Source organism: Piliocolobus tephrosceles, chromosome 16 (assembly GCF_002776525.5).
Source record: "Piliocolobus tephrosceles isolate RC106 chromosome 16, ASM277652v3, whole genome shotgun sequence".
NCBI classification, from domain to species: domain Eukaryota; kingdom Metazoa; phylum Chordata; class Mammalia; order Primates; family Cercopithecidae; genus Piliocolobus; species Piliocolobus tephrosceles.
The window spans coordinates 60,815,429-60,830,535 of NC_045449.1; the positions used below are offsets into that span (position 1 = coordinate 60,815,429).

The 15,107-nt window shown below is 38.5% G+C and overlaps 1 protein-coding gene across 4 annotated transcripts in view; it reads right to left on the bottom strand.

Moving 5' to 3' along the window:
- The window catches only part of HELZ (helicase with zinc finger), a 177,272-nt gene that overhangs the window by 65,999 nt on the left and 96,166 nt on the right, over nt 1-15,107 (bottom strand). For all 4 annotated transcript variants that reach the window (XM_023212003.3, XM_023212004.2, XM_023212005.2 and 1 more), the window contains 5 exons: nt 13,534-13,712; nt 12,335-12,453; nt 11,033-11,178; nt 8,213-8,360; nt 132-315 (listed from right to left, as the gene is read on the bottom strand). In XM_023212003.3, coding sequence (XP_023067771.1) covers nt 132-315; nt 8,213-8,360; nt 11,033-11,178; nt 12,335-12,453; nt 13,534-13,712 — 776 coding nt within the window. The remainder of the gene's footprint in view (nt 1-131; nt 316-8,212; nt 8,361-11,032; nt 11,179-12,334; nt 12,454-13,533; nt 13,713-15,107) is intronic.

The following is a 15,107-nucleotide window of genomic DNA, read 5'->3' on the forward strand; positions in this document are numbered from 1 at the left end:
CTGGTATTAAAGAACTTGATATGAAAAGAACACATAAGTTCAGAAAGAGATCTTAAGCATTAAAAATCCAGTGTGAACACACTTTAGATTTAAGCATTTGAATGACTTAATTCATTTCAATTGATACTTACCTTGAACATTTAGCACCCTTTCTACATTAACATCAGATAATCTCTTTTTTCGAAGTTCAGCACGTATTCTAAACACTTGATCAGCATATGGAGTCACCACACCAATACTGCCATCATCTAACTTCCCCCACGCTACTGGCCACTTCCTTCTTAACTCTTCTACACGTTCCACCACTTCAAACACCTTTAAAGAAACATACACATACATATTAAATCACCATATATTGGTGATATACATCACCAATGTATGGAGAAAATAATATCATAACTGAAACACATTTATAAAGGATCCCATTTTAGCAGACGTCATTTAAAAAAAAAAAAAACTACCTCTAAATGGGAGTAATGCTTTGCTGATGTGAATAGAATGAGAATATAAATTTTCCATTTACATTTTAAACAGTAAAATTCTCCAATAATACAACCAGTAAAAACATGAAAATCAGGGGCAATGCTACTGGCCCCCAAGTTCCTGTGTAGGGAGGGACAAGATCAAGTTCCTGCATGGGGAAAAAGACAGGCCATGATTCTAGGGGAGGTAAGTTCTCACAGCCCCAGAAATTCTCAGTCCACTCTCTCCAGATCAGGCCAATGAAACTAACCAACTAGAAGCTTCCTGTCATCAGGGACATCACTAATTCCCAGCAGTACAAGGCCTAACATTGTCCCCTTCCTCACTGATATAATTAAGCAGACCAGCCAACAGCCACCAATTGACAACAAACCACAGTTGGGACTAGGTCGCATGTGGATCACAGAGACAGACTTTCAGAATTCACTACCTGCTAGTGGTACGAGTCCAGCCAAGCCATTTCATTAACCTTGCTATAAAGCAACACCACAGTTTATGCAACTAAATTTTTCAGACCCCAATTATTGGATTATGATAGGGTTTTTAGGATAGGTTGTTCTATTTTAATTCAATGAATTGATCAAACAGTTTCAATGTCTGGCACAGTGGAGAAGGTACAAAAACTAATAAAACATGTTCCTTGCCTGCTACTTACTGAGAAGAGCTTATAGTTTATTTAGAAAAGAGAGTTATAATAAAAAAATACATATAAGGCAAGCACAACAGAGGGTCAGTCAAGAGTCTAGGGGCATACAGAGGAAGGAGATATGCTTTTAAATGTCTTTAAGTACATCGTTTCTTTATTATTTACTAACAGTATCTATTTGAATTTATAATATTAAACATATTTAATAAAAATTGACAATTTTCATCTTTTGAAAAACTTGAGGTTACTGACTGTGAAGCAGTTCCCATGTCCAGATACAAATTCAATGAACTACAGAGGTAAGGACTACAGTCATCCTACTGTTATTATGATACAGCAGCACGTGCATCGAATACACAGACCACCCAGGGAATGTGAAGAGCAAACTAAAGACATGGCGTTCTCACTATCAGGAAACACAGTAGACATACTGAGTCTACTGAAATAAGGAATAGGAAAAAATTATCTTTACCCATGTGGTTAGATGTGGGGATAGACGAGTTGGGAAACACCTCTGCTGCACCCTCCTACCCCATAAACAGAGTTCCCACCACTAAGCAACACACAACCATTTCTGCACTTTATCCTACTGTCGTGTAGTCAAAAAACAGACTTAGAATGATGGTATGAGTCATTGTGGGAAACCTCTTCCCCAGACAGACATCTTTTAAGTTGGTCAAAATTAGCAAAGACAATCAAAGTCTCTAAAGATAGAGGAAAGAGGTTACAAGAAAATTGCGAAGCATCTACCTATTCAACAAAACCTACAAAACTCACTGAGAACAGTGGAAGGGTGAGGCCTACAAGCTACGGACTGCCTCCATTCCCCCACAGCTCTGTCTTACAGAAGTGTTTCAACGGCCAAGGGCCAATTTCCTAGCTCCCTCCTATTGCAGGTGCTTTTGGCAGCTGGTAAACATTGGCAGATTTCATTTTTCACCGCTTTGTGCTGCAGAAGGCCTATGATAAGCAGTTGGCAGTAGTCAGGTAGTACCTGTTCCCCAACCACCATCTCCTGCTACATAGGGAGTGGGACAGTGGGTAGCAGTGCAGTCCCTCTTTTCCTACATAGCTCTGTATTGCAGGAGCGCTGTTTCAAAGGCCTTGGCAGTCCACTGACAGTCTCCACTTTCTCTAGCTTCCTAGGACAGAAGACCTATGCTTCGTAGACTTAGCAGCCACTGAACATCAGCAGATCCCAACCTCCCCTGGTCTGTACTGCAGAAGACCCACATTGGGTAGTGGCACCAGCTGGATGGAAGCACCTGGATGGCAGCATGGATTACACACAAACATACAGCATACACAGAGCTCCTGCTCCATAGGATGGATGCAGGTTGGGAAAAGCAGTGAGGAGCAAGTTCCATGTATTCCCCCAACAACTGCTCCCTAAGTTCTGCCCAGGAGATGGTGAGAGGAAGGCTTACAAACTGGCAACATTCTGCCTCTGCCAAGAGACCCATGGCAGCTGGATTACACCGTGGAGCAATTTATGCCCTAGGAAGTAGAAAAGTAAAAACACTGAAATGAAAAATTTATTGCCAGGAGTCAACTGTAGATCTGAAATAACAGAAGCATGAATCAGCAAACATGGAAGATACATAGTGGTTACACAATCTGAAGAACAGAGAGAAAAAGTAATGCAGAAAAAAGAACACAGCCTCAAAGAAGTGTGGAACACCAATTAAGCTCACCGACACGCATCTGATGGGAGAACAGAAGGAGAGCAAAGATGGAAAGGAGCAGAAAAAAGGTTCAAAGAAATAAATGGCTAAAAATTTTCCATATTTGATGGAAAACACTGAGCTATACATCCAAGCTCAAATGAACTTTGAGTAAGATAAATGCAAGGAGACCCACACAACAGACAAACATATTAAAAACTAAAGTCAAAGACAAAAATAAAACCTTGAAAACAGCAAGAGAAAAACAACTCATCACTTACAAAGAAATTCCAGTCAAGACTAACAGATTTCTCACCAGAAACAATAGAGGCCAGAAAGCAGTGAGAAAACATATTTCAATGTGCTAAAAGAAAAAATTCAACCAATTCGACTAATAATCTTATATTCTACTTTTCAAAAATGAGGGCAAAATAGAGACATGCCCAGATGAAACATAACCTAAGAGAATTCCTTACTTGCAGACTCCCCTTACAAGAAACACTGAAGGAAGTTCTTCAGGCTGAAAGCAAGTGATACCAGACAATAATTCAAATCCACACAAACAAAGGATCTCGGTCAAGGTGATTATGTGGATAATGATAGAAGACAGTATAACAACACATTTCTTCTCCTTTCTCCTCTTAACTCATTTAAAAAGCAATTGCATAAGCCCATATGTACATAATTGTATTGTTAGGCTATAACATATAACAATGTAATATGTTTGACAATAACAGCACAAAGGAGGTAGGTAAAAAATGATACCAGATGGTAACTCAAATCCACAAAGAGAAGTGAAGGTTAATATAGCAAACTCCATAAATATGTACTTGTCACCCTTCTCTCAGAATTTTTTAAAAACATAAAATTATATAAATTAATAATTATAAAAATATAGTTTGTTATATATAGGTATATTATATATACTATAATAGCACAGAAAGGAAGGAGGAGGCCGGGCGCGGTGGCTCAAGCCTGTAATCCCAGCACTTTGGGAGGCCGAGACGGGTGGATCACGAGGTCAGGAGATCGAGACCATCCTGGTCTACATGGTGAAACCCCGTCTCTACTAAAAATACAAAAAACTAGCCAGGCGAGATGGCGGGCGCCTGTAGTCCCAGCTACTCAGGAGGCTGAGGCAGGAGAATGGCGTAAACCCGGGAGGCGGAGCTTGTAGTGAGCCGAGATCGCGCCACTGCACTCCAGCCTGGGCGACAGAGCGAGACTCTGTCTCAAAAAAAAAAAAAAAAAAAAAAAAAGGAAGGAGGAATAGAGCTATGTAGAGCTATGTAGGAGTAATTTCTATAGCTCTTTGGAAATAAGTTAGTAAAAATTTGAAGTAGATTCTGATAAAGTAAGATGTATATTTTAAGCCCTAAAGAAACCACTAAGAAAATAACTCAAAAAATATAATTAAAAAATAATTAAAAGAAATGGCTGGGCATGGTGGCTCATGCCTATAACCCCAGCACCTTGGGAGGTCGAGGTGGGTGGATCACTTGAAGTAGGAATTTGAGACCAGCCTGGCCAACATGGTAAAACCCTGCCTCTATTAAAAATACAAAAATTAGCCAGGCATGGTGGCAGGCACTTGCAATTCCAGCTACTTGGGAGGCTGAGGCACAATAATCACTTGAACCTGGGAGGCAAAGGTAGTAGTGAGCCAAGAACATACCACTGCACTCCAGCCTGAGCAACAGAGTGAGACTTTATCTCACACACAAAAAAGAAAAATAATAATTAAAGGAATTAAAATGTGACACTAGAAAATATGCACTTAATACAAAAGAAGGCAATAAAGGAGACACAGGAGATCAAAAACTACATGAGACATAGAGGAAAAAAGGGCTGAGGTAAATCCAACCATATCAATAACATTAAATGTGAATGGATTAAAAATCCCAATCAAAATGCAAAGATGGCTGCAATTCCAGAACTTTGGGAGGCTGAGGGAGGTGGATAGCTTGAGCCCAGGAGTTCAAGACCAGCCAGGGCAACACAGCAAATCCCATCTCTACAAAAAATACAAAAATTAGCTGGGCATAGTGACATGCATCTGTAGTCCCAGCTACTTAGGAGGCTGAGGTGGGAAGATTACCTGAGCCCAGGGAGGTCAAGGCTGCAGTGAGCCATAATCGTGTCACTGCATTCCAGCCTAGGTGACAGAGCAAGACCCTGTCTCAAAAACAAAAGAAAAGAAAACAAAACAAACGAACAAAAAGGCAGAGATTTTCAGACTTTTTTTAAAAAATCAAGATCTAACAATATGCTGTCTATAGAACATGCACTTTAGATTCAAACATGTAAATAAGATGAAAGTAAAATAAAAAAAGATATACTGTGCAAACAGCAACTATAAACAAGCTGAAATTGTTATACTAATGTCAGACAAATCAACTTTAAAACTGTACTAAGATAAAGAGGGATTATTTACTTATTTTATTTTATTTTTTTGAGACAGGGTCTAGCTCTGTTACCCAGGCGGCAACGCGGTGGTGCAATCACAGCTCACTGCAACCTCCACCTCCCAAGCTCAAGCCATCCTCCCACCTCAGACTCCTGAGTAGCTGGTACTACAGGCACCTGCCACCATGCCCACCTAATTTTTTCATAGAGACAGGGTTTCGCCATGTTGCCTGATCTTGAACTCCTGGGCTCAAGCAATATGTCCACCTCGGTCTCCTAATATGCTGGGATTACAGGCATAAGTCACACCAAGGAGGAACACTTAAAAATGATAAAAAGGTCAACCTATTAGGGAGATGTAACAATTATAAATATAGATAATTAACTGCAGATTCTCAAGACATATGAGGCAAAAACCATGTTCTCCTCTATGCCTCAGGTGCCACCAAGCCCAATGGATTCATTTTGTATAACTGTACAACTCTGTCTACCTCTCAGACCACACCATCTTATGGTTATTATCCATAGCTCCTCCCTTCCAACTGAATTTTTCAAGGTAAAGAACTAAACCTTGGCCCAGTATGGTTGCTCACACCTCTTTCCCAGCATTTTGGGAAGCTGAGGTGAGAGGATCGCTTGATCCCAGGAGTTCAAGACTAGCTTGGGCAACATAGTAAGTAAGACCTTATCTTTACAAAATATATATTTTAAAAAAAATTAACTAGGCGTGGTGGTGCGTACCCATAGTCCCAGCTATTTGGGAGGCTGAAGCTAATGAAGCCAAAGGATCACCTGAGCCCAGGAGGTCAAGGCTGCAGTGATCACACTACTGCACACTTGCCTGGGTGACAAAGAGAGACTCTGAGTCAACAAAAAAAAAAGAAAGAAAGAAAAAACCTATCTTTGGTGCTTAGTATTTAAATTGTACTTTGTTCTCACCTTGGCATTAAATTGAAACCATTTCATTACTGTGGGATATAAGTTCAGAATCAAGCAAAAAAAAGGAATGATCTTTCTCAGTCTCCTTCTACAATTTTAAGCACGTGAAAGAAGACACAATTTCAAATGATGTACAAAGCATGAGATACGTAAAATAAAAAGCATGTTGCCTAAACAAAGGAGAACTATGCACAGCACAAATGCTATGAGTATTCCTTCAACCTGAGGTTCTTCAACTTTAAATTCCAACCTTTTTTTTTTTCAGTTCATTTTTATTTTAACTCTATGTAAGACTATCTTATTTTCCTAACAGTGGAATGTAAACTATTTTCAAATGCTCTCCTTACTCTTTATAAAAGATATCATTTTTCCCCTACGATGTAACTGATGCCACTTCCTCTGCTTGTTCTATAACACAAAATAGATTTGAGTTTCACTTTTAAATCACATACCATCAAGAAAAGACCAGAGCTTCTAAAATCATCTTACTGTCCAAACAAACCTATATTAGTATCCAAATATGCCTATACTGGTATTCGAAAATTCAAAACACCTACACTGGTATTCAGCTGAGGTGAACAGGGTCAGTTTTTGCCCCTTGCAGAAAGAGTCCTGGAGCAGTATGTCTCAAAATTTTTGACTATAGTAACTCATGGGGCTGAAGACACTCTCTGAACAACTATGCTCTGGTGAAAGTCAAGGTGGTTTGAAATGTCTCTAAAGTTACATGCTTAATATTTAAAGGTCACATGACCTTTAAAGTGAGCTGTCTTTGTGACCTTTTAGTATGAACAAATATTTTTCAAAAAAAAAAAAAAACCTTTGAGTAAAACTGACAGTCCATGAAACAGCACCTTATTTATCCTATAGCTTACAGGTTTCCTGGGAAACACACCAGGTCACTGTGAATGAACAAGTAACCCAGGCTGAGAAACTGAGCCTCTCAGTTGTAGTAGGCAAACATCAATCCTGCCTCGGGATCAAGGATCAAGGCTCAGCTCTGATGCCTGATGTCACTGCAGGGCCACCAAGGCTTCTGGATTTCAGGCCCTGCTTGCCGCTTCCTGTCATCCCTCCCATCCATAATCACGGCTAATTTCTACGTCAGTGGTTTCCAACTTGAGTGCAAAAACAATAAAGGAGACCCCTAAAGTTATTTTCAATATTTCAAATATTTAAAGAAAAGTTTACCTTTTCCTAAAATTAAACGGCACAGACTAACCAAAATGTCAAGTTTCTTTGTTTTTGGCTAGGATTTTATCAAGTGAGTACTGATGATTTTTTTGTACTGACTTCTAACTACAGGCCCGTGAGTAATATCTTAACGGAAAAATGAATTCCTACTACATAATAAAAGCCATTTCTTTGTAAATAATATGGGTAAAGCATGGAATTCAAGGGCAGTGGAGACTGGAGATCAAGAGCCATGCCCCCAGTGATCTGCCATCCTTCAGGTTTCCTGAAGTCCAGAACTCCACTCCCTCCTGACGGACAGAATCTTAACTCCAGGGTTTCTGGTTTGTTAGCCCCTGAAGACGTTGCCATTTTTTTGGTCTGCTGCCTGATCTGACCCTTCAAATACTCACATTCTCTCTGAACCTAAAAAGTCAGAAATTATAAGAGAATTATGTAAGTTGGAGCACATCATGGAATTGCAACATTGCTGTCTGGGTCCATATGATCTCTTTGAAGCACAGGATTCTGCAATTCAAGTTTTATTCATTTAAAATGATACCTCATTTGCATATGCACTATAAAACTTACTCAGAGTCTATTTTAGATACCTAACAATAATGATCTAATTGAGAACAATGTTGGTTTTTCTTTTGAATGAAATCATGTATTTTGTGTCTTACCATAAGACAAAATGTAAATCAAAGTTTTTGTTTCCCACAGGAGATTCATCTGAACAAATCAATGTTATACAAGAAAGAATAAACTTTACATACTATTAACATGTAAATGAAGTCAATATGCAATACAATATCAACCCAAAACTTTAAATAAATGCTTAACAAAACCAGACGATGTGACTGAGAAAATGTTAACAATTTGCAAAAAAGAATTAAGGTACCTCTGCATTATTATAAAAAGCTGTGCTATTTTTTTCTTGTACATCTTCTCCTCGTGCTGTAAAGAAAGTTAGTGGGTAGAAATCTTTGTGTGCTGGCTGCTTCCCACTGGCCATCAGTTTGCCCTCATAGAAAAGCTCAGAGGTGTAACTGCAGTAAAAGACAAAAAGAAAAAAGGGGGAAAATCTACATCAAAATTAATTTCACCCATAAGAAAAAAAAAAAGTCAATTCTAATAATATTGCCTTATGTCCACGATTAATTTTACTCTAATCATCTAATACTTATGATGCCAAAAATTTCTCCAAAAATAACAAGAGTAGGGTCCTGGCGTAACATTGTTAAATGGAATGATTTTGGTAAGCTACGAAGCCAAAACAGGAAGAAATGATGACAGTTCAACACAAGATGAGACTTTATGAGGAAATTTGCTAGCCAGTATATTTCCTTGGTTACTATATATTTTTATTCAAATGAGTCACATACAATCATGTACCACATAATGACGATTTAGTCAACAATAGACAGTATATATGATGATGGTCCCATAAGATTATAATACTGTATTTTTACCATACTTTTTCCATGTTTAGATATACAAATACCATTGTTTTATAATTACCTACAGTATTCAGTACAGTAGCATGCTTTGTACAGGTTTGTAACCTAGGAGCCAACAGGCTATATACACCATATAACCTGTATGTGTAGTAGGCTATGCCATTTAGGTTAGCGTAAGTTCACTCTGTGACATTCACACAATAACAAAATCGCCTAATGACACATTTCTCAGAATGTGACCCGCGATTGTACTAATACATGCAAACACATAGATATACAGATGCTGAAACAATGTACACAATTGAAAGACGATCAAGCTGTAAAACGAATCCACTTTACTGATGAAGACACCATCTAGTACTTGACTCATCAGTGACTGCAGCAAATGACTGAAGACAATAAAAGAATCACATTTTGAGAGATACAATTATATCTATCCAATTGCATTCAGGGAAACCTAAAAACGGTTTTCACATGGCTGACATAATTAATATTATTAAATTATACTACATTTTTTTACAGTGTTAAGTTTCTGGTCAGGGTAATGACTGGAAAGGAGCACAAAAGGGTGTTCGGAGCGCTGGTCATGTTCTGCTTCCTGATCTGGATGAGGGTTACATGCTGCATGCAGGTGGTGACAATCCACTGAGTTGCTGAGATATATACCTTTATATCTCTTTATATTTATGCACACTATAGCTAACAGAAATCTTTTAAAACTTACTAAGTTTCATGGTTTTTCTCCCTCCCTTTCTTTCCTTTCTTCCTTTTAAAGCAGATTCCTTGTACAACATAGCCAAAGACATAAGCAAACCATCATGCTATTTGTCAATATATTTATTATAGCATGCAACTTTTCATACAGATTATATATTTAGTCACAGAAAAACATATGTATAGCTAACATAATCTAAAGTTTTGGTTTCCAGAATTACCCTTGCGGTGTTATTTTATTTTTATGTGTGTGTGTGTGTGTGTGTGTGTGTGTGTGTGTGTGTGTCTTTTTTTTTTTTTTTTTCATCCACAGTTCCTGGCTCATAACTACCATAGCTCTTGTTACAGTCTTTTGTTATAATTTGGGTATGTCGGGCCCAGAATCTCTCTTTCTCCTGTCTTCCTTTCATCGGCCCCAAAGCAGGACTCTAATCTTCCCCTGTCTTTTTATTCTTATTTTTGTTTCTGAGACAGGGTCTTGCTCTGTCACCCAGGCTGGAGTGCAACGGTGTAATCACGGCTCACTGAAGCCTCAACCTCTCGGGTTCAAGCAGCCCTCCCACCTCAGCCTCTCAAGTAGCTGGGACCACAGTTGCGTGCCACCATGCCCAGCTAATTTTTTTTTTTTTTTTTTTTTTTTTTTGGTAGAAAGGGGGTCTCCCTGTGTTGCTCAGGCTAGACTTGAACTCCTGAACTTAAGCAAACCTCCTGCCTCGTCCTTCCAAAGTGTGGGTCTTAAGACCCTCCACAGAGAGGGTTCCGCCCTATACTCTGAGGGAAGAAATGCTGACATCACAAATGCTTCCATAAAAACCCAAAGAACTGGGTTCGAAAGCCTCTAGAAAGCTGAACACGTGGAGGTTCTGGATGGTGGCGTGCCCAGGGAGGGCATGCCAGCTCTGCACACTTTCTCGCATACCATGCCCTAGGCACTCTTCATTTATATCCTCTGTAGTATCCTTGATAAGAAACCAGTAAATGTAAATAACTGTTTCCATGTGTTCTGTGAGCCACTCCAGCAAATTAAGTGAACCCAAAGACCCAAAGAGAGGGTGGCAGGACCCTCAACTTGAAGCCGATCAGTTAGAAGTTCCCAAGGCCCAGGCTTGTGACTGCTGGAGGGCTGGCAGGTGGGCAGTCTTCTAAGCCCTCAACCTGTGGGATCGGACATTATTTCTGGATAGATGGTATCAGAATTGAATTAGAGGACACCTAGCTGGTGTCCCCTGCAGAACTGGTTGCTTATTTGTTGGTGGGAGGGAATTCCCTACATTCGATCATACAAGTCTTCTGTGTTAATTGTTGTGAGAAAGCAGAGGAAGAACATGATTTGAGTTTTTCCCAAAATAGCCCTACTCTGTGAAAAATTGCAACTCTGACTTCTGAAGTTTTCTTTTAAAGACATAAAATTAAACATAATTTGCAAGACTAGGGACACTATGTAAGTCTGTTGGGAATCATCTGTCCCTAGTAACAGTTCTGTTTTGAGATCCTTCCTACCACCAGACCACAGAAAGTATGACACGGAGGGGGCAGTTCACACCTACTTGATGATAGCTTCATGGGAGCGGTAGTTCTCACACAGGAGAATCCTACATGGGAACTCAGCAGGGTAATGCTCATAGAGTCGGTCAAGTAATGAAACGTGAAGGTTTCTCTCCCTGGCAAACTCGCTGTAAACAAAAGGACTGAGCTGTAACAGACAAACACACAGAGAAAGTTTAACTGAATATACAAATAGTAATTTTTAAACTACTTATAAAAAAAAATCCACCAAGCTAAGACTTCTTATATACCAAACCTCAATATGCTAAATGCTGGGACAAGCACAATCAGTAATATTTTCTCTGAACCATTACCTCTACTAAGAACTTGGCTAAAATGTCTAACTTCTCGTTGCAGTTTACCAACACTAACCTAGAGTTTCTTTCTACACCTGACAAAGGGCTCCCCAGCATAATAATGAGTAGCTACTACTTGAGTGATTCTAGACATGCAACCCACTGCATCACTGAGGGAGTCAAACAGTTATTTCACTAAAATTGATTAATTATTTTAAATGATGAGCTGGTAGGACATACAGCCTACCACTAAAAAATCATTTTTAGTAATTAACAAAACAATCCTCTTGATCGTATGAAGTATAAGGAGCCATTCATGGTTATGCCTTTTACCACTAAAGAGCAAAATTAAACTACTTTAGGCAAAGAAATGAAAACAGAATTTGTTCCTCTACATTTAACTCTCTCCTTGATGTCCTGACAGCTATATAGTAAGACGTAGGTCCAATCTTAACTGCAGCAGGAGAGAAAGAGCCCCAAACTGCGACCTTGTAAAACAGGTATCCTCATAGAAAAACTGTTATTTCTCTTTCCTACATATAGATATTCAAATATATAAAATCACACTCTTTGAGATTTTGGCTATAATTTTTAATTAAGCCCTCTATTTCCTAGTTTTCTATTACACCAAAAAAAATTACTCCTTCAGGTAAACAAACAATAAAGTCAGGAGCTGGGGAATTACAATTCCCCAGGATCCTACAGGAATGATCATTTAAATTTTACTTCACAAAAAAAAGTAAGAATCAGATATTCATACTACAAAAGAACAGAACTTAAATAAACATGAAAATTATAACAGTGACAGACTATCCAAAGAAGAAAAAAGAGTAGCAGAATAGTAATTTTTCTTCAGAAATAACAGTATTTTTCACTATTAGTACAGAATTATTTGAAGTACTAAAGTTATAATGCGTGGCATAATTTCATAGGATGTTTTAGAAATAGATTAAACATCAAAATATAATTAAAAGTTACTTTCAACACAGCGACTCAGAGGGCCCTTACCTGCATGTGATCACCAGCCAAGACAATCCGAGTGTTTTGAGTTGCTAATGCTAGAGGCATAATGGTTTCACACTCCATGGCCTGGGCAGCTTCATCTAACAGAATGTGTGTAAAAAACCCTAGAAAGTACAGCATAAACACAGGATAGCATGCTAGAGCAGCAACAAAGGCATAAGGACTATAGTTATTTTCTTTTCTGCTAAGTAAAGAGTTCAGTCTGCTAATCTAAGAGTAGTGAGTACTTTCATTTATTTATTTATTTATTATTAATTTTTTTTTTTTGAGACAGGGTGCTACTCTGTCTCCCAGGCTGGAGTGCAGTGCTATGACCATGGCTCACTGTAGCCTCAACCTCCTCGGGCTCAGGTGATCCTCCCACCTCAGCCTCCCAAGTAGCTGGGACTATAAGCATATGCCATGAGGCCCAGCTAATTTTTGTACTTTTTTATAGAGATGAAGTTTCACTATATTTCCCAGTCTGGCTGAACTCCTCGCCTCAAGTGCCTTGGCCCACCCCCCAGCCTCCCAAAGTGCTGGGACTACAAGCATGAGCCACCACGCCTGGCCCCAGATTGGTACTGTTTTTTTGATGATTAAGTTTTGCCATATTTGTCAGAACAACTTCCTGACATCTTACATCTGTACTTCACATAACACTAGTTTGATTTTACATAGCTCCTGTACTCAAATATAATAATCTTAATAGTATGCCATAAGAAAACCTACCATATTATCATCTCTACAGTATATAATGCAAAAGCATTTTATAACAAAAATCTGAGAAAAGTGTAAAAAAAAAAAAGAAAAACACCAACACTCTCCAAATTGGAATTCTTCATATGATCAATAATAAATACCATCTGACCAACTAGAGAACAAATGGAATAGCTGTCACTAAAATTAAACCAGGGGTTGGCAAATTTTTCTTCAGTAAAGAGCCAAACTACATATTTTAGATTTTGTGGACCATATAATCAATCTCTGCCGCAACAACTCAACTCAGCCACTGTAACACAAAAGCATTACAGACAATAAATAGGTAAATAAATGAGCATGGTTGTGTTCCAGTCAATAAAACTTTATTTACAAAAACAGGCAGTGAGCCAGATTTGGCCCACACACTGTGTAGCTTGCCAATCCCAGTCTAAACTGAATTCATAAGCCCTAAAATTGTGAGACTGTGTCTTGAGTCAGCATACCAGGTTCAAGGTCCAACTGACAGAGGTACTGGGAAGTATTCAATGTAACAACCACCACTCGATGTTTAAGAATATCTTCTTTCTGGGGCATCTGAAAGGTGGAATGTGCACTTGAGATCAAACAGTACTGATGCACAACTGGGTGGACAGTCTTTACCCAGCGATTTCTGAAATATACCCTGGAAAAGAGGAAAACATTTCTGATTTACATTTACTAATTTCTTAATAGTATCCAGTTATTAAAATACCGACATTGTTATTTTAAGACTGTAACATATGAAAAGTAACAAATGAATCTAATAACCGTTAGCATTCTATTGAATTAGAATTTAACATACAATTGCCACTATACCACTGTGACTCTCTACCAAAAAAATGACATAGAAGTATATGCAATTCCACAAAATAAACACCTATTTTTAAGTGCTCACAGTAATCTTGCAACAGAATCACATAAACGTAAGATTTATAAGCATTACAGTTTTTTAAGTTCAAAACATTCCCATTCTGGAATTACCTTTTTCTAGAATGTTCTTACAAAAATACACTGACTCCTATTTTAACTATTTACGCTAACAAAAAACAGTGAATTGCATACTTATAACAGGAATTCAAAGGTTATTTTCATTTTATTTTAGACTATATTCTTATACCTATACTTAAATAGACCTCTGTCTGAGGTTCTGGAAATTTAAGAATAAATTTAAAATTTGAACAACTGGAAAGTCTAAGTACTTCCATTATTTGCAAAAGAAAAATATTAATAGGCCTCATGCAATAGATTATTAAAATGGTACAGAAATTACTCATCCATCCATCTACTCATCCACCCACCCATCTCTAACCTACCCAAGTAACAAAGATTCTTTAGGAATCCACTATGCTCCAGCACAGAGGCAGATCACAAAGGGCTTGTGAGCAATCCTTGGGTTTACTCTGAGTTTGATGAAAAGCCATCAGAGAGTTCCAACAGGGCAGTGACACCATACGATTTATTTTGTTAAAGGACTATTCTGTTTCTCTGGGCAGAACATATACAGTGGGAGTGGACAGTGGTGTGCTGGTAAATGTTTAACACCTAGCTCCAGGGCTAGGAAGAGGAGGGGATTTTGGTTTGTAGTGTTTGCTGATTTGTGGTGTAAAATTGTCATGGCGATTTCAAGCTACCAGCATGTCACTGAACATGAACCTGAGAAGTTGTACACATGATTAGCTCTAACAAACCAATACAAGTTGGCTCCAATACAATACTGAGCGGCATGGAGGAAGGAGCAGAGGGTGGAAGCAAGGAGACCAGTTACAAGGTTACTGTTAAGACTGCAGACAAGAGCAGATTGTAGCTTGGACTAGGCCAACAGTAGAGATGTGAAAATGGTCAGATTCACTAGACATTTTGAGAGTAATGCCAACAGAATTTACTGATGAACTAGAAGTGGAATTTAAGAGAAGGAATGATTCCATGCCTTTGAAACTGGATAAATGGTGGTAGCTTTTGCAAAGGTGGTGAAAAAGAGGAATGGATTTGGGGTGGGAATTGAGAGTTTCGTTTTGGGCATATTCAGTAGATATCCAAG